The sequence below is a fragment of the Gasterosteus aculeatus genome, chromosome 3 (assembly GCF_964276395.1).
Source record: "Gasterosteus aculeatus chromosome 3, fGasAcu3.hap1.1, whole genome shotgun sequence".
Taxonomy (NCBI): Eukaryota; Metazoa; Chordata; class Actinopteri; order Perciformes; family Gasterosteidae; genus Gasterosteus; species Gasterosteus aculeatus.
The window spans coordinates 10238076-10257315 of record NC_135690.1 but is presented as its reverse complement, the minus strand read 5'-3'; the positions used below and the strand labels follow the sequence as shown (position 1 = coordinate 10257315).

Genomic DNA, 19240 nt, shown 5'->3' with positions numbered 1-19240 from the left:
AGTAGTTTTAAGGTGTTGCTATATCTGCTCTTTACACTAACGTAACGTACATTCGTGTGTTGCAACAACAAGTGTTTTGTATGTCTTTGTGCAGAACAAGCTGAAGTCCTCCCAGAAGGATAAAGTTCGTCAGTTCATGATCTTCACGCAATCCAATGAGAAGACTGCACTGACCTGTCTGTCGCAGAATGACTGGAAACTAGACGTTGCCACGGATAAGTTTTTCCAGAACCCAGAGCTCTACGTTTCAAACCTAAAAGGAGCCTTAGACAAGAAGAAGCTTGATCAGCTCTACAACAGATATAGAGGTACGGTATTTCTAGATAGAGGAGGTTTACAGACATTACCCTTTAAGAATACGTCACACAGCAGCGCTGGAAATATTGGCTGTGAATCATTGGAGAACATTTTTTTTTGTGGGGAAATAATGATTAAAAGTCTCCCTCTTCACTCTTTAATATTTAGATCCTCATGATGATAACAAGATTGGCATCGATGGGATCCAGCAGTTCTGTGACGACCTGGCTCTGGACCCGGCCAGTATAAGTGTCCTCCTCATAGCCTGGAAGTTCAGGGCAGCGACACAGTGCGAATTTTCCAAACTGGAGTTCATGGACGGCATGGCGGAACAAGGGTAAGAATGAATAAGAACGAATTCTCAGAAGGTACAAACACTCGGGAAACTCCTCTGTTTTATGCAAAAACATGGTTATCAATATAGAGGTTCTAGACTTTGTTTAGAATGTGTCAAAGACAAATTCGATCGATGTCTGGTAGGTTGGACGTAGAGGAGAGAGCTTATTTTCTTGCATTCTGCAGTCACTTCCTGCATGTTGCTCCTAAATAAAAGCCCAATGTTGTCAAAAATAGTCAAACTTTCAAAAAGGGTTATTTAAGTTAAAAATAAGTATGTATAATGCATTAAGTAATGAGAAAAAAGAACCGAGGAGCGACCCTCTTTGTACTTTTATTTTTTTAGTATGGTGCTTTGACCGGAAGAACTCTTTCCGTGTCAGACTTGCAATTAATTAATTGATTAATTTCAACTGTGACAAAGTTACCATTATACTTACATATGACTCTTTAATAATTATCAGGTTTACAGACAACCCTGATGCCGCCTTAAACACATTTCTTCTGGTCCAGCAAAAGAAAAGATTCTCCTTCAATGTTTCCACAGGTGTGACAGCATAGAGAAGCTAAAAGCTCAGCTGCCAAAGATGGATCAAGAGTTAAAAGACCAAGGGAAATTTAAGGACTTTTACCAGTTTACATTTAATTTTGCAAAGAATCCGGGCCAGAAAGGTTTGGGTAAGAATCTTTTAATACCTATCATTATGATGTATTTTTTTTTTTTGTGAATGTTTATTGACTTTTTTTCTGGTTATCTTAAAGATTTAGAAATGGCAATTGCATATTGGAATTTAGTACTGGCTGGACGATTCAAGTTTCTGGAGTTGTGGAACAAATTTTTAGTTGTAAGTTGATCTCTCAAGATAACTCTAAAAATACAAACGTTATTACTTCTCATTGGCTTTTTTTTTCAACTTGGCCCTACATCTTTTGCAGGAGCACCACAAAAGATCAATTCCTAAGGACACTTGGAACCTCTTACTTGACTTCAGCACTATGATCACTGATGACATGTCGAATTATGATGAGGAAGGTTTGTAGCAACAGTCAGCTAAGATCTGACCCATTTATCAATGTGTGGATGCAAACGTCCCTAACCTGCTTTACCAAACGCCTATTGTGGTTTTACAGTATCAGTCGGTGAGTTTAACCTTTTTTTAAAATTTGTTTTGTTAACAGGCGCATGGCCTGTCCTTATTGACGACTTTGTGGAGTTTGCACGACCACACATCGGGACCAAAAGCACGGCAGTTTGATGGCTGCTCTCACTATGGGAACGTCCATGGGAGGTTTCTATAAAAAACGGAGTGCGCAGTGAACGGAGGACAAGAAGACAGCGCCGAGCTGAGAACTATGTTGCCTTTTCAACCCTCAGGACTGAAATATTTTACACAACAGAGACTTTATATGTGTGTGTGTGTAATTACATATATATATATATATATAAAGGCATATCTTTGTTGGTCAACTTGTGGTGGTTTGGATCTTTTATCTTAAGTATTGGGCCTTTTTGTGTGCGCTCAAGCCAACTAGAGGAGTCATCATCTTGACGTGATTGGGCGCCGCTCAAAAGCAGATAGAAAGACACACTTTCGAATTGTTCTCTGGACATGAGGGTTTGCCAGGGGATGTTGTTCTTTAAATAATTAATTTTAATACTCTTGTGTGCATTCCTGTTTTTGTTTTATGATACATGTGTGCGACAAGTCAGTATAAAACATTGATTGTAATTTTTTTAAGCATAATGCTGTTTGTTTGAACACAAATGTATAAAGATAAAATAAATGTTTCAATTTGGTATCTTTAAAGCTGCCAGGCCTTTGTATTTTTCTGCTTTAAAAAAATGCTGCATCTTTGTACGACGCGTTTAGACTCTTGTTGTTGCACTTCCTTGTTGAACTTTGACGCTCATTGAGAAGGAGGGGAAACCACTTCTGCGGCACAACGGACTCCTTCTCGCCTCCTGGTGGCGATAGCGGTTATCGGCCAAAAGCGGTTGCCAGGGGCGACCGCCAACAAGACAACGGTGGCAACGGCAAACTGCAGAAACAATCGATCGCAGCGGCGGATTTTTTTTTAAACGAACGCCGAAACACGCGGCACTTTATTTGAACGTCGTCGTCGTTTCATCCGGAGAGGCTCAGCGGAACAGCGCGGGAGAAATGTCCGGTGTTGTTGATCCGGGTTCGGGTGAGGTCGGCTGGGGTGAGCGCTTCGCCATCCCCGAACTCAACGCCGCCAACAAGGCCCTGATGGAGGAGGTGAGGCGCGGCGGCGCTTACGACGACAACGGCGACCGTTGTTCGTTTCGGACGCGATGAATTTGTGAAGAAGTTGCCGGCCGTGCTGTGTTAGTACTAGTTTGACGTTTTGAACAATAAAAATGTTCGAATCAACCGCCGTGATGCCTGTTTTAACTTTTGATAGAATCCAGGTCATGCGTATTCAAATGAGCTTCCCCAATAACTTTTACATAATGCTCTTATTACAGGGGTCTCAAACTCAAATCGGGTACTGGCCAGATGCAGATCCCACCTCGATCGAACGCGGGCCGACGGGGTGGCGCTGACGGGGGGTACTAACATTACGCCTTCACATTGAGGTGGTGAGGGGGGCACAAAATATCGTCCAGAGAACCGCAACTGGCCCGCGGGCCGCGAGTTTGAGACCCCTGCTCTAGCATGATTGTACCTGCACGCGGTGATGGGCATGAGACAGCTGATGCAGACTGTAGGTCAGGTTGTGCTTTTAACGTGACGACTTCAACCTCAACAACAGATTCACAAGAAAGAAAAACAGTTGGTTGAACTGGAAAACAAAATTCAGAAGAACAAACATGCCGAGCAGTTGAAGACTGAATTCCTTAAACGCGCTAAACAAGAACTGGATAATATTGAGGTACGTATATCTGAATGCGTTGTGTGTTTGTTAAATATCAGCCACGCGTGTGTGTCCCGTTTGACTTGGGTTATAGTCACTGCACCGGGGGTGTTGTTAATTTCTCTCTTTGACTTTGCACGCAGGCCCTGTGCAAGGCGAAGGAAAGGGAAGGAGAGTTGGTAAACCACCTTACCACCCTCGCAGAAAGAGAGACAGGTCGCCTAGCACAGGAGACTGTGAAGATGGAGAATGATAATAGATCTTTAGCAGAACGGAAGAACACGCTAGAGGTTTATACACCCACAACTCATTTCCTTTAGACTTTATTACATTATTGCAATTATTTGAATTGACACATTCAACCTGCGTCCATGTCCTCAGAACCATATCTTCAAGGCCACACAGAAGCTTGAGGAGTTCAGGAACCAGATGAACTGGGACCAGCAGACCATGGATGCCTTTTTACAGGACTCTGCATGCAAGGATGAAGACACCATGGCCATCATCAAGTACGCCCAGCAAGATGAGCAGAGGATCAAGGTGAGGAGATAAGGGCTGGAAGAAGTTCCAATGGGCCGTGTGTACTTTCTGTTTTCTGTAAACTGAAACGCTGTTCACACTAAGAGCTTTGTAATCTCTCCAATGTAGTCGCTCACTATGGCTATAGAGAAGAAGACAATGGAGGCCAATGAAAAGCACAAGGCACTCGACAAAGAATTGACTGAGACCTTATCGGCACAGGTACTCTGAGACACCACTGTGCATTCCCACAGTCCAGGCTGCAGATTGGAAATCTTTAAGAATGTCTAGAAAATGCACTCTTTCTTCTGCTTTCCAAACAGATTGCTTTGGATAAAACTACAGAGAATTTGCAGCAGGCCCACCTGGAGACACAGCAGCTCATTCACCAATGGGAGAACACCATCAAGCAGATGAAGCATCGAGACGCTGCGATGCAGCAGTCTGCTCTGGTAACGCCTGTGACCTTGCGCGTCTGATGATAAAATGCACGATGACTCATCTGAAGCAGATAGGACTCTGCACAATTAAAACCATCCGAATGAACGCACGGTGTATCGTACCCTCTGTGTTCCCATCTTGTTCCTCCATACATCCAGCTACTTGCCCAAGCCAACCAGGACATCAGGGAGAGGAATAGCACCGTCACAGAGATAAAGCACCTGTTTAATACTCAGAGGAACAACAACAGGGAAACCGAGAAGAAGATAACCGTGGCCAACCAACAGGCTGTAAGGCTGCGGCAGGATTTGAAGAGGCAGGAGAGTGACTGCAGCAGCCTGAAGAATGAGGTCGCGTTCTGAATCCCATTAACAATTGTTTTCCGTTGCGAGCCTGGGTCAAAGAACAGCTCGATTTTGTTTGAGAAGAATGAACGAATTGATTGTCATATATGTCTTGCAGCTGGATATTTGCAAAGGCACACTGGACAGAGCAAACTCCGATGTGAAATCTGTGACGTCCCGAATATCCAGATTGAAGAAAGACATCCAGGATAACAATGAAAAGTCTGTTTAAATCCTTTGAGAGATTGTTGCTATATTATCGTACACAAGCTGCATCCAAATGTATATGTGTGTGTGTTCTGTAGGCTGAAGAAGGCCCGGGCCTACAATGTTGCACTGGAAGAGAAGCTGAAGGTTGTGACTCAGACAGTCCTTGATGAGGAGGAGAGAGCTGAACAAATGGAACAACTCCTCAAGGAGGAGGAAAAGGAAATCAAGGTAAGCGGCCTGATGATCCTGAAACATACAGCCGTAATCTGATCCGTTTTCTGTTTGGTTCTCACATCGGGGACTATTTTGCATGTCAGAACACAAATTGACAATCAAAACATAAACTTCTGTCAGTGCAGTCATGAATCTAAAACGGCACTAAACCCTCTCATGCAGGACTCCATTCAGGGTTTGGTGGGTTTTGTTAGTGCTTTATGTGGCGTGAGCTGCAAACAGTGTTTTTTAAAATCATGTTTTATGATCATTAATGATCAATGTTCTCCTAAAAACAATGAATCAACACGACCAATCAAAGATGAGATAGTTGTTCTGTAGAGATACAAATACATTGTTCAAAAACTAAAGTAACCGCCCACAAAAGACCGCCAATTTCACTGGTACCAAAAGGATGAAGCTACGTGCCGGCACTGGTGTAATCCTGATTTATCTGTGGTTTGCTATAGGAATTGGAGGTCCAGCTGATTGACTGCCGCAAGGAGTTTTTTTGTCGTAAGGAGTGGTTGCAGGCGCTAAAGACAAAGGAGAAGGAATCTATTGCCCAGGTTTCAAGGAGTAAAGACACGATCAACAGCCTTGAGAGCCAGCTCAGACAGCTGGAGAATGATTTGAGAAGACAGGAGATCATCACAGCTGAAGAGGCACGCTTACCAAAAACACACCGCAAGTGTGACTTTCTACTATCACACCGCACGTTTACTCAGACTTTCCTTACACTGTGGTAGGACTCAAAGATCAATCGCCTGCGTGGAAAACTGGAATGGCTGCAAAGCGGCGTTCAGCCAGCTGAAAAAGAAATGCTGGACCTTAAGATTGGTCAGCTACAGAAAGACCTCGAGGAGAAGAAGGAGACGGCCAACTCGCTAACCAACACACTCAAGGAGGCTGAAGTTAGTCTGGATTGTTGCTCACCTCTCCCAACTATTCTGCATTTTTTCACACACTGAACCCATGAAATAATCCCGCGTCTCTGACAGGACGACATTCGCTATTTGAGGAAAGAGATGGAGAAGTCAGAGACTCAAAAGAAAGATCTGACCCAGAAGGTTGAGGAGCTCATTGTTCTCCAAAATATCAATGAAAAGGATCTGAAGAGACTCCGTCTCAGCAAAGAGGTAACTAACTGCTATCATTGCATATGACCCGTGGACATCATGTGTGTGTGTTTCTTCTCATTATCTCCATTAACCTAACGGTGTTAAACTAGTAGATGTTTAACATTCATCAGCCAGCTCATGATGCTTTTAATGGTTTCACACAAAAATGTAGCTGACATTAAGTCTTGATCTGAAAATGAGCCTCACCTGCACGTGGAACAAAACCAAGCTCTATGTTGACTTCACTTGTTCCTCATCAGGAAAACCTGGTGGAGCACAACGTCATGAAGATAGAAGTCAAGCGTATGAGGGATCTGCTGTACAACAAGGCCGGCAGCGTGCTGTCTTTGGAGAAGAGGAAGCTGCAGCTGCAGAAAGCCATAGAGGACAGGGAGCAAGAGGTGAAGGTCTACAAAGACATGCTCAGCCTTCACCTCAAGATCAGTGAGATGGAGAGACAGAGACTCAGGTAAATAGGCTGTGAGCGCAGATCCCACGTTGCTCCTCCAGCCCACTGTTTCATCGCCCTCCGTTTCATGTCCCGCTTCTGAAAATATTTTTACGGAAGAGTTCATTTTTTTTGATTTTGTGTCAGTGACGAACTGAATGAGAAACTGTGCCAGATCGACACAAAGAAAAAACGCTTTGAGGTTTTGATGTATTCGATGGCCGCTCCTCACGGGGATGAGGAGCGATCACAGGCTTACTACATCACAAAGGTGAGAGGCCCGTAATCACACAGCCTTTTACGTCGTCTGAACACCGGCTCTTTGAACCATTGCCGTTTGCTTCTCATCAGGCTGCACAAGAGAAAGAGGAGCTCAAGCGGAACGGAGACTATCTGGATGCTGAAATCCGCAAGATAGAGCTGGAAAACAGAGCCCTGGAGAACACCTTTCAGTTGTTCGACAACAGTAACTCGGCATTTCGCAAATCCCTCAACAGAGTAAATGAATCCAGTACGTATGGCCGAGTAGACTGAATGAAACGGCACTCAACAGGGATCCTCAGTAGGAAGTGATCTATGACGGATTGTCCTCTTCCTCTCGCTGATCACAAAGTCATTCAGACGGTTTCTGTTTCAGGTCCGGAGCACCAGGAAGAACAGAAGCTACAACAGCAGTTTAGGGCGGCCGAGGAGACACTGGAGTATAAGAAAGGACGAGTCAAAGAGCTCCAATGGGACTTACAGGTTATTTAGGCGTTGTCCCTGAAAGCGCATCCGAGCATCATGATTAGACTCACCCAACAACTTTCTTTTGTGTGAAACAAGCCTTTATCTTCATTTCCAGGACATGAACAATATCTTAGAGAGTCTGCTGCAAGAGGAGACGGTGGAGAAGGATAAAATAGAGCACAAGCAGTCACTCATCAGTAAACTGAACAAAGAAATCGCCTCCCAGCAGGAGAAGGTCGACAGAGCCACGAAGGAGGTTTGAAACCAGTCCCACTTTTTGTGTGATCCAGTGAATAAACAAATGATGTTATGTGTATTTACGTTATGAGTATCTCTGACCACAGAAAAGTATCAGCAGGGGTTTCTTTTGTGTCCCCTCTGTCCTCCAGTGCTCAAAACTCACTAAAGAGATCCGCTCAGGAAAAAACACCAAGACTGAGACTTTTGAGGAGACGGACATTAAGCTGAGAGAGCTGAAAGATTTCAATAAGAGCATCAGCAACATGCTGTGTGAGGCCACGGAGGACAAACCAGACCTCAGATTAGTGGTGGAGAAATACTTCATGCAGGTAAAAAAAGGTTTGATTTAGCATTTATCCGTGATACGTTGTGCCTCATTTTCATTCGTGGCATTCTTTTTTCAGGCCAATCTGTCTCTTCCATCTCAAGCTTCCAGCCGTCAGAGCTCCATGGCAAGCGCCGCCTCCATCCGGTCAGACTGGAGTCACTTGTCCTTAAACCTCCTCCAGCGGTGATGATGGAAGTTGCAGAAACAATCGGGGCTTATTGTCAGATGCTTTAAATGATGAAATATTTGTAAAAGTCTGCTTGAGCAAAATGAGTTACTTCTGCTCTCGTCGATGGAACAGATCGAGAATAATTTATATACAGGATGAATATATAGCATAAAACATTAAGCTATTGTCGCCATGTGTACTTCTGTCAAGCAAGAGATTGAATTGGGATTCCTCTGTGGCTTCATGCTGTCGGTGTCTTTGTGTACTGCAGGTCTCCTGCGTCCTCGACCGGAAGCAGCCCCCGGGCGTCTGCTCTCTCCTCCCCCCCGCTGAAGACCATGGAGCTGGGCTTGGGTCTGACTAGGACCCCCCCCCCCCTGCCTGTCACCAGCTCAAGACGGTCCAGCCCCGCAAGCAGCAGCAAGTTGAAGAACCCGTAGTAATTTTTTTCAAGCTGAATTTAATGCTGCTTTTCAGTTATCAGGGTCAAGGATGGGTTGTGACATGATGTATTTTAATACATTAAAATGTATGATTTATTATTACTTATATATATGATATTGTTTTTGACTTTATCTATTTCACATTCATTATAGTTTTTATATTGTAGCTTAAAGAAGATGACTATTATGTCAGATTATGTCAGAAAAGTCCACACCATGCATATATATATGCATATCAACACACTTTAGTTAGTCTAAACAGCTGTTATGTTTCATTTAAATAAATAAAACTATATAAGACGTATGATCTCTGTAATCTGTTTGCTTTGAGAAACTTGTGTAAAGAATAAAACTGACTCAGACAACTTAATAAAAAAGGAGCACAAAAACACAGAGCTGTTTGCCCAAATCAGAATTCTCCTTTGATGTTAAATCCAAACTATTTTATTATAACAAAAAATCCCACTTTGACCTTTTCAAGAGAGTCTGAAACTATTTTCCTTAGTGGAAGAAAGAGTTAAAATCAAACAAACACTGTGCCGATGAAGCGAATCACAGTAGAGAAATGCGCATGCGCTGCAGGGCTGGAATGAGGAGCTTCTCTCAGGTTTCATTGTATGTGTTTTCACCTGCTTGATTTGACCCATCTTTATCTTTGGCACACTGAGCCGTTCTTGTTTACAGCCACACCCTCCCGCACAAGAGTTACACTTCCTTGTACAGAAAGAAAGAGACCAGACACTTTTGGGAATAGCAGAGGCGACACCTTTTCCACTACGGACCGCTGATTTTATTTTAAACCAAGCTTCAACATGCTGCTTCTGATTCTACTCGCCAGCTGTTTGGCCTCATGTGCTGCTCAAACACTGTCCCCAGACGTAAACAGTGCTATCGCGTCGATATCCAACTCCTCTGGACAGCCCACTACTGCACCAAGCGTTGTTCCAGGAAATAGTAAGTTTGTTTAAAGCTGCCACAATATGATTCAATTTGATGTCTGAAATCATTTTAACGACGTTCCTTTTGTACACCCAGCTGTGGCCTTCATTACGGCAGCTGTCCAATCCAGTCATGAGCTAAATGAAGAAACAATAGTCGCATTCCTGGACCAGGTAAATCACCCAATACATGATCACAGTCTTCACAAAGTTGCCGTCATGTCTAATTCTTTCTTTATTTTCCATGATAATAAGTCATTATGTGTGTGATCTGATGTAATCTAAGTCTGTATTTGTTCACTCTAGTGGACACTAACAAGTAAAAAATCCTTTGTTTCTTTCAGGCCAAGAGGGTCATCCAACAAATACTTCCCCAATCGGAGGTTATGTTAACGCTCAAGAGCATCAAATTGCAGCAAACATTGCAGAAAATCTACATCAGCAAATAAGCCGGGATATTCAAGTTATCCTGGATGAATTTAGCTTTCACTTGGTTGCACGAAAGCAGGTTGAATTAAACCTAGCCATGTAGATTCAAAGAGATTCAAAGATTTTTATTGTCATTTACACACGCCCTGTGTATTGAAATTCTTGTGCTTGCCTTTCCGGAAAGCCGACCAATTTTAAAATTAAAATTAAAATAAGAATACAATATTTACATAAATGAGGTAAGGATAAGGCAGAAATGAGGTGAGGAGGAAAAGTGCAAAACTGAGCAGGTTGTAAAAGAAAAAAACTTCAATGAAATTAAATGAGTTCAATATAAATTAACAGTACAGTAACAGTAAGTGAAATTCTAACACTTCTACCTTAATCCTTTGCAGCCAGCCTGCGCCAGAGCAGGTTAACAGCCAGGCTATGATTAATCCTGGAGTCTCATGTGTTAATCAATCAATCAAACGACAAAACAATCATTTGCCGCTCTGAACCGAAATAAACGCGTTCAACAGTTATTCCGTTGTCTTTTGATTTATTTTTATCGACATGTTTTACACCCGTCCCGTGTAGCTAGACGGTAATAAGTGAATCTGCTGAAGGTTCAAACGCTGAACCTGACTGCATACTAAGCCCCGCCCCTCCACCTGAGAGGGGAGTTGTTGGATTGGCTGTTTAGTGTCGGGACAAACCAATTAAATCGCTACCACGTTAGACTGCCAGGGATTACACGCGTTCTGAATCTTGTACATATAAAACAAACTATTCTAATTTGCATAAACTGCAACCATTGAACTGTAATATTATTAATCTCTAGCTAAAACTCCTTTTTATCCACCTGTATCTATTTTTTACAGTACGTTTTAGAAATCTATACCGTGCTGTCTAAATTAATTTGGTTCCCGCGCTACACATTACTTGTCACTGAGTTTGATTTTACTATTGCAGTTGTTTGGATGGTTAGAAATGGTTGATGAGGTTGCAACGGTGATTTCAATGAAGTCAGTGATGAGGGCGATACATAAAGTCCCACCCACCCTCCGTGTTTCTTCCTGCACCATGGCGTGCCCATTTCTGAACAACGTTTGGGATGAAATTATATATTCAGTTTCCTCCAATCTCTTTTTCTCCGGTGCTGTAGAGCATGTTAATCAATCCTGTGCTGTCATCTCTTCCGCATGACCCACATGGTCTGTTTAGCCTCTTGGGCAGAGCAAGGAGACACATTCGGAATACATCCACACACTCGTCCACACACACTGGATTCACCTGCCTTCGTTATGGACCTGAGACTCCTGTTGGTAGCTTCTGCTCTCCTCCTGGGGGCCACGCTCAGCCTCTCACCGGCTGACGGAACCTCACAGTGCAAAATCAAATGGTAATGTTCATTTCTCAGTGTATATTTGATTCGCCTGTATTGGATCAAACTGTGTTTGAATGTTCTGTGGTGGCCTTTGGGGAGTCTCTATGTGAACTTTCTGTATTTCTTTTCTATTTCATCTGATTATTAAACGTCAGGGCTTAACTGTCAAGGTGCTTGTGAAGACAAAGTTTTGTGCAGCCTCGCTTCTCGCACGTTATCCTGGATGTGGGGAGACCACAGGACTCACAAGACACTCATTACTGAGCCGCCTGGAGATATTTATATAAAATATACAATACACTAATTTATCAACATAATCCAGATTTCCACAAACAGATTTGCGACCAATGATATATTGAGTGATACTTTAAACAATGCCAGTGATGAAGCGTTACTTTTTTGGTTCTGCAGGTTGTTCGGCATCTCGTGCGAAGATGTAACTGTGAAGCTGGTGAGCCAGATCAAGGCCTGGCAGATTGGGCAAAGCTGTCAATATACCGGAGAGAGGTGCTCGTACGAGGTTAGAAAGAGATCTGTTAGCTCAAGTATTGTACATTAATTATGGTGAAAATGAGCTACATGTCCAGCATTCATTAAGGATGCAAAACTGGTTTTATTTTACTCATAGAGATAACATATAGCCAATTTTTTTAAATAGACCAAAATGTCATTGGGTGTTTGCAACAGCGTCTGTCAAAGCTGGTGAAACAACTTAAATCGAATAAAACATACGTTTACGCGATCATACTGTGCTCGCTTGACTTGACTGAATTTGCTTCGCAGCTTGTGTCAACAGCTCCATACGTGATCAAAGCCGCGCACACGTCTCCTGGAACCAAAAACGTCAATGACCTTCAGTTTCTCCTGGAGCAGTCCACCGTTTGCAAAGTGACCGTAAGGGCTTTCTCTTATTCTTCTGAACAAGTAAACAGACTTGCTACTTCATTTTAGTTGTGCTGAAAACGATTTGTTGAAGACCGCAGGACTTTGTTGATAAAGTCAAGTGAAGACCAGATGTAATCATCATACAATGTGTCCTCTAGTGGTGCAAGCATTGACGTGTTTGAATGTTTAGCTCAAGCCCACTTATGACATCGTTAAACAACATCATAAAGCACCACGTCTGGGCTGGAAATCTAGATTATGTTCACTAAAACATTTTGTATATTAAATATTACAACAAATACATGAGTTTCACATGAGATATCTCATACTGGTACACACTTCAAAAGCTTATGTATCAATCAAAACATCATACAAATCAATAATAGATTAACACTTTCCATTTTCTGTGCACATACATGACTAATGCGTGTCTTGTGAGTCCCGTGGTTTCCTCCTGACCAAGATAACATGTGGAAAAATATTTGGATTCACAAGCACCTTGTCTAACAAGCATTTGACCCTTTAGCCCTGTAGGTTTCATGCAAGTCAAACCCCATCGGAATGCATTATCCATCTCTGCTGGGTCACAGGGTGCAGCATCTGCTCTGTGAACATTAAACCTGTGACATGGACTTTTAATAATCAGATGAAATAGAAAAGTATCACACCAATGGGGGTAGACGTTATTTTTCGGACTTTTCGGCTACTGGATAGAAAATGTTCAGGAGAGTTCCGAGCGAATTGGCTCGAGTCCCTGACGCTCCTTGTTGACACACTGTTTGCCTCCTGGTGCTTCTGATGTGTAGGGAGAAGCAGTATCTGAGTTCTCCGAAGACCTAGCCGATGACAGCGTAAACTACTGCAGCCTCCAGAACCTCATGGACGGTAAATATTCCACCTGGCACCCTGAGATGTGTTCATTCAATGAACCATGTCAATGTTTTCCTTCATAGGAACCATGGTAATGAAAACCTGTATGCTTTCCTCCGTTCAGGAAGTGACCTGATCAAGGCAGAGGGATACAAACAGTTCAGCAATAAGTGGATCTGTCCCGGGTTCGATTCCGCCAACTGCACCTTACTTTAGGCGGAAATCTCACAACGTCTTCAGAGAATACTGGTTCCTAACAGTGTATTTATCTTCTTCTTGTATTCACGTAGGCCTCATAAAGGTACATAGTAATCATCTAAGACACACTGTAAATGTAGTTTTAAATGATTTGATACAAATGATTCAGTTATCGGTTTCACATGAACACAGATGTTAACAGCTGATGTCTCTGAATTGTATGAACAATTTCCAATAAATCAATCAAAGCAAAAATATGTGTTTGTATCTACAGTCTTTAAACGGTGAGGTTTCAACATGTCCTCTCCTTTTTGTATTCCAATGTGGTTGGCTCCGAATACATATGTATGCATTGCAAAGATGTAAGTACCTTTTGTTAAATAGTACTTCAAATAATGAAGAATGATATGAAGAAGAAACAGAAATATAAACAGCTACATTTAAGACTAATTAAACTAACTAAATGTTGCACTTTACAGGAGACCAAATAGAGATTGTTACAAATATCACCAAATAAACATTATCATTGGTGTCTGAACCTGCTGTTGAGGTCAAAGTGGTGCTGTTGTGTGATTTCGTTGTGGAGAACCTCCGTTTCACAGACCCGTCAATGAAATCAACGTATTGATTAGTTTTGGTTTGGTTGAGGACAGTCCTACTTTTGTCTCTCCCGGAATGCTCAGGTTGATGTATCTGAGAAACTGCTCCTTGCGGTGGAGAGAATCATGCCTGCAAATAGTGAATCAGCCCGTTTGTGAGTTTCTTGCCAGAGATCAGTCAGATAATGCATGTGCTGTCCATGTCTGTTTGCTAAAAACCTTCAGAAAATCTGTCCAATAAGCTGTGACAGTCTTCATGAAACATGACATTGAGATCAACCATTGATCCTTTGAACAAAGGACTTAACTTCTGTTTCATAGTGGAGCTCCTCAGGAATAAATCCCAGAATATTGGTTGAAATGAACAATTTCATAGTCTTCACATTTGTGTAATTACATTACGTTACATTACATGTCATTTAGCTGATGCTTTTGTGCAAAGCGACTTACAATAAGTGCATTTCAACCATAAGGATTCAAACCCAAATTAACAAGAAACAAGAAAGTGCAACTTCATCAAATAAGCCGATTTACAGCTTGCTATAGATAAGGGCCATTATAAGTACAATTAGCTTTTATTTCAAACTTCTTCATACACAAGTGCAAAAAATAAAAAAAGTGTTCGGTTGGTGGATGAAATCCCCTGATGTCAAAGGGCATCGCATATTCACAAGAAAGTCACAGTTTCTCCTTGGTAATGAGTAATTTGCGATGTCAGGCCTCTTTTAACATTGACCTGGGAGAAGTAATCCTCACAAACGTTGCGAGCCCGCGCCACGTCACTCCGTCCCTGCAAAGCCCTCCCGGGTTTGTGAGCGCAATGCACATTGACATTCGGTCAAAAACGGAGTCCTCCTGCAGAAAGACGGCCAGAGAGCAATGCATCGTCTGCAGCTCACTGCGTTTTACCGCCTGCTTCTGTCTCGGTGTCAAATTCAGTCAGACAGCAGCAGAGCAGCACCTGGGTCGATCTGGTGGCAAAGTCTGGAGGAGGAGGAGGAGGAGGAGTGAGTAAGCAGGATGTGGAAGGAGACACATTGTCCACATACTAGGTGAATGCTGAATGCTTGTGTTTGATGATCTCATGCTTCATGCACGTGAGGTTTCGTCCCGTCACATGTTTGCACGCGGACGTTTCAGCTTACCGTTTAACTTGCGTAGGAATTTTGGCCTCCTCTCATCGGGCAGGTAGATGGCCACATAGTAGACGGGCACCCCGGACAGCGCAATAGCGATTCCTATGAGGGAGTTGATGGTGTCTCCGTACAGAGGAACGATGACTAAGAACAGGCTACACAGACAGTAGATGAAGGGGAAGAACAAACTCAACTGTGGAGAGAAAAAACAACAACAAGTGAGTGTCGAAATGCAGAATGAGATAAACACTATCTGTAGAAACTATCAGTGCTTCACATTGCGTTGTGTCTAATTATAATCTTTTTTGGCACAGCATGAAGAGTTTGCCATCCGGAAATGATCCCTTTAAGCGATAACACTATTTGAAATAGTTTCACACGGGACCTCTGGCACTGTATGTACAGAAGGCCTCATGTACCATATTCATTGGATTTTATTCAGCATGAACAATGAAGGAAAGCAGCACCTTCACCGGCCTGTGTCTGTCCGGCTGAGTGATGCGCAGGTAGATGAGGCCGGCCACCGACAGACCCACGTAGAGCCAGTAGCTGAAGCTGAAGTAGTTGATGAGCTGGAACACGTCCTCCACACACAGGAAGATCAGACCCATCAACCCCTGTGGAGCACAAACCGATATTCTCACGTTCCACAAGTGACGTTCGCGCGTCTCCGGCAGAGGAATCTGAATGAGGAGGAGAACGTCTCTCACGTTGAAGAGCAGTGCAGGTATGGGTGTGTAGCGCTGCGTGTGGATCAGACTCAGACTGTTGGGGAGGTGGCCCTCTCTGGCGCCAACGAAAAACAGCCTGCGTGATCAACAAACGAAAAGAAACGAAAGTTACTCGGCAGGCAGAGCGAAACGGACACGTCTGAAGTGGGCGCCGGCGCAGCGCCTCCTGATTACCGTGAGGCGGAAATGATAGAAGCATTGAGTCCTCCGTAGCACGACATGGCCACTGAAACGGGGATGATCCACTTGAACGGCCCGAGGGCCGCGTTGCCAAACGTCTGTGGGGTCAGATGGGACACGGTCCGTTCAAGTCAGAGCGCGAGGCGTTCCGTGTCAACAATTCCAGGACTATTTTTAGCAGTGGAGGGAATCGTCTCTCTCGGGGGACAGTTTGTGTCTTACCACAGCAACGGCGTCACTGGCCAGCAGGGACGCCATGTCCAAAACCACGTAGTACGCAGCGTTGGTCAGCAGGTAGACGATGGTAACGATGGGCATGGAGATTGCAATGGCCAGGGGCAAGTTCCTTAAACACAGAGAGAAGGATTACAGAGGAAGGAACTGGAATGTCCTGTTGTAATCTGAGAAGACGCCGTTAATGTGGAATATTTTGGCCTTTTGGAGGCAGCAAGAAAAAGCTGTCCCGTCATCTGGGATTATATTGAGCAACACCGGCATTGATGCACGCTTGTGCAACTAGGGGCTATTTAAACTAGTTACTCTATTAGCTCTTTGGTCTCCACCAATTCCTGCGGGCAGATGCTAAATGCCTCGCTGAGTTCACCAGTTAGCTGCTACATTTTTCTATTGGATGTTCAGTGTTGAGCAGCAAGTGTAAAGTTGTTTCTTTCGGAGCGTTTTGCGCGAAGGAAAGCATAGTGTGAGTAGCTGCATTACTCCATTAAATCCAGTTTAAACGTGTCCATGCAGGCTCAAGTGCACACTTCCATTCGTGCGTCTGTGTGTGTTACCTCTCTGGATTCTGAATCTCTTCGGTGACAAAGTTGAGTGTGTCCCAGCCGGAGTAGGAGAACAGAGCCGAGTAGAGGGCCAAAGCAATGGCTCCGGGATCTGTGTTGGATCCCTCGAACGGACTATCAAAGCTCTTTGATTCTCCTACATCGAGGTCAGACAAAGTATAAAGCGCATATCGTTCTTGTTTCCATCAATGCATCCTGGCTCCTACTTAATCTCACCAGATGTTATCTTCAGTATTCCTACGATGATGATGAGGCAGAGCGACATGAGTTTGGCGTAAGTGAATATGTCCTGCACCCGCGTCCCCCACTTCACGCAGGCACAGTTAATAAAGATGAGCAAACCTGGACACACCAGAGGAATACGGGAACAAATTAACCAGTGAATGTATACAAACAACGGCGAATGAAGCTTTGGATACAAATTCTACTTTCTTGCATTTTCATTGATGAATCATGTGTGTTTGTGAAACTCTATCTGCAACAAGCCATATGGCTACTAGAAGCACGCTGTTGCTGAGCTCCATGCAGGAGATCGCTGACCATCTCCACATGTCTAAAGTCTGCCTGACGGCACACAATGTAAAACTCGCTTGTTGGCAGGTTGGCGTGTTGCATTGCTGCTCTCTCACCTAACTGGCCTCCCGGCTGCTTACATTCTTCTCTGCACAAAGCCAGACTGTAAAGCACAGACTGGTCCCCAGTCTATCTATAACTGGTGCCAGTACTCAGGGTCACTGAGTTCTGTACTGGGATGAATGTGTCTCAACATCTACCAGGGTTTACTATCCTTAATGGCTCAAGTCAAAGCACTTATTTATGTTTCCATAACACAGATAATATTATCTGAACTCACACAAATATATATAATATATATATATATATATATAATATAAAATAAATATATTATGTGTGTTCCATGTAAAGCCACAATATGTTTAATCAGTTTCATATCTTTTAGTGCAAAAGCAGATAATATTTTTGTATTAGCGGTAATTTCACACAAATCTGATACGCGTTGTTGACAATTTTGCTCAAGGATGATGGATTACACGCTGGATTGCACACGGTTCGGAAAGTAAATAAATTAAATGTCCAATTGAAGTGAAAAAATATTGTTGCTTTAAGTGTAAGGGGTCAGGAACTAGGATGAGTGTGAACATCAAACATTAGACGGCAGTAATGTGAGTTCTTCCCGCCTGAATTTGAATTGCACAGACATTTTCTTAGTGATGAACCGTGGACCGACACCGGAGCGTTTCTTACAGAGACAGGCTGCAGCGATAAGTCGGACGGCGTCGTACGGCGGCTGGCAGGTGGGGTAGAAAGCCTCCACCAGGTAGTTGGCGAAGGTCAGCGAAATCACAGCCTGGCTGGCCGGCTCGATCAGCAGGATGGACGTCCACAGACGGATGAAGGCGAGGAAGCCTCCAAACGACTCCAGGATGTAGGCGTAGCTGGCTCCGGACATGGGGATGGTGGTGCCGAGCTCCGCGTAGCACAAAGCGCCAAACACGGAGAATACGCCCCCGACGGCCCAAATGACCAAAGACAGCCCGTAGGAGGAACTGTGCATGAGCACCCCCTTCGGGGAGACGAAGATTCCAGAGCCGATCATGTTCCCCACGATCAGGCAGATCCCGTTCAAAAGGGAGATTTCTCTCCTCAAGTGGATCTTCTCTTCTTTCCCATTATTCTGGGCCTTGGAATCCTCCTCAGATGGGGCCCGTGAACTCGGGCATATTGACTGCGACATGACCTCCACCTTCCGCCTCAGATTCTCCATGACGCCGGCGTCTAATCTGGAGATGAAAGGGATTATTCCAGTTCGACAATGAAGTTTTCTTTTTCCTGAGCCTGAAGCATAAAACTGAACACGTCAACTATAAGAAATAAGGTCATACATGATGCCAAATCCCCCAGGGAGGATCTCACACACAAACCTTTTAGGCAGGTGGTGCACTCGGACACGCTAAGACACAAACGACTGTGTCAAAATGACAAAAAGGGAGCTCTTACTTTGCTTCTAGATCAACAGGCGTGTCACGTGTCCAGTCTCCTCAAAGGCCAGCGCTGCTCCTGTGAACCGGGACCAGCGAGACCTCGGCGGGGGGACATCTGAGTGGTGGCAACATGACGGTCGATGTCGCAATCGTAATCGTAATAGCACGACCGCGACGCGTGTTTTCCCAGCGCCAAAGGAACGCTACCAACATGCCCCCCCCCCCCCACACACACACAACCCTTCCCTCTTGTGCTATTTTGAGAGGCAAGCAGACCTCGTCCCAAGCGGCTCCTTGGGTCTACGTGACGGGTACAGACAGTAGATTTTATGATGCGTCATTGTGGAATGTGCGATGCACTGTGACAAGTGACGCGCGCGCGCGCAC

General features: G+C 44.0%; 4 protein-coding genes and 1 long non-coding RNA gene across 9 annotated transcripts in view; 4 read left to right on the top strand and 1 right to left on the bottom strand.

Annotated features, from left to right (window-relative positions):
* The window catches only part of dcun1d1 (DCN1, defective in cullin neddylation 1, domain containing 1 (S. cerevisiae)), a 3059-nt gene extending 618 nt beyond the window's left edge, over positions 1-2441 (top strand). The window contains exons 2-7 of one of the 2 annotated variants that reach the window (XM_040170360.2): positions 95-308; positions 466-634; positions 1181-1311; positions 1396-1478; positions 1570-1666; positions 1813-2441. In XM_040170360.2, the coding sequence (XP_040026294.1) occupies positions 95-308; positions 466-634; positions 1181-1311; positions 1396-1478; positions 1570-1666; positions 1813-1889 (771 nt within the window). In that variant the 3' untranslated portion in view covers positions 1890-2441. Of the gene's footprint in view, positions 1-72; positions 309-465; positions 635-1180; positions 1312-1395; positions 1479-1569; positions 1667-1812 lie in introns of both variants that reach the window. The other variant, XM_040170359.2, reaches the window with a different exon arrangement.
* Positions 2442-2597: 156 nt separating this feature from the next.
* Positions 2598-8822, top strand: ccdc39 (coiled-coil domain 39 molecular ruler complex subunit). 3 transcript variants are annotated; one of them, XM_078099118.1, is made up of 20 exons: positions 2598-2894; positions 3412-3531; positions 3657-3803; positions 3895-4053; positions 4162-4254; positions 4356-4484; positions 4632-4823; positions 4936-5039; positions 5123-5255; positions 5711-5905; positions 5990-6154; positions 6242-6379; positions 6622-6830; positions 6957-7080; positions 7161-7320; positions 7447-7553; positions 7654-7794; positions 7928-8107; positions 8183-8230; positions 8547-8822. In XM_078099118.1, the coding sequence occupies exons 1-20, from the start codon at positions 2796-2798 to the stop codon at positions 8637-8639; spliced, it is 2736 nt and encodes a 911-aa protein (XP_077955244.1). In that variant the 5' UTR covers positions 2598-2795; the 3' UTR covers positions 8640-8822. The 3 variants fall into 3 exon arrangements, with proteins under 3 accessions (XP_077955244.1, XP_040026282.2, XP_077955243.1); XM_040170348.2 differs by having other exon boundaries at positions 8183-8250; XM_078099117.1 differs by having other exon boundaries at positions 8183-8289.
* Positions 8823-9298: 476 nt separating this feature from the next.
* LOC144405502 (uncharacterized) lies at positions 9299-10609 on the top strand. Its single transcript, XR_013467117.1, has 3 exons — positions 9299-9672; positions 9754-9830; positions 10001-10609. It is a non-coding gene; the product is annotated as an uncharacterized LOC144405502 (long non-coding RNA).
* A 571-nt stretch (positions 10610-11180) lies between these two features.
* Positions 11181-13662, top strand: LOC120815579 (uncharacterized). The gene is made up of 5 exons (XM_040170363.2): positions 11181-11469; positions 11866-11974; positions 12238-12348; positions 13146-13224; positions 13334-13662. The coding sequence occupies exons 1-5, from the start codon at positions 11270-11272 to the stop codon at positions 13423-13425; spliced, it is 591 nt and encodes a 196-aa protein (XP_040026297.2). The 5' UTR covers positions 11181-11269; the 3' UTR covers positions 13426-13662.
* Positions 13663-14374: 712 nt separating this feature from the next.
* On the bottom strand, positions 14375-19060 carry LOC120815573 (Y+L amino acid transporter 2). Of its 2 annotated transcripts, none has more exons than XM_040170350.2 (10): positions 18870-19060; positions 18117-18652; positions 17070-17195; positions 16845-16989; positions 16276-16399; positions 16048-16151; positions 15853-15949; positions 15610-15759; positions 15152-15335; positions 14375-14990 (listed from the first exon to the last, which is right to left on the bottom strand). In XM_040170350.2, the coding sequence occupies exons 2-10, from the start codon at positions 18634-18636 to the stop codon at positions 14902-14904; spliced, it is 1539 nt and encodes a 512-aa protein (XP_040026284.1). In that variant the 5' UTR covers positions 18637-18652; positions 18870-19060; the 3' UTR covers positions 14375-14901. The 2 variants fall into 2 exon arrangements, with proteins under 2 accessions (XP_040026284.1, XP_040026286.1); XM_040170352.2 differs by having other exon boundaries at positions 18794-18924.
* Positions 19061-19240: the final 180 nt, after the last annotated feature.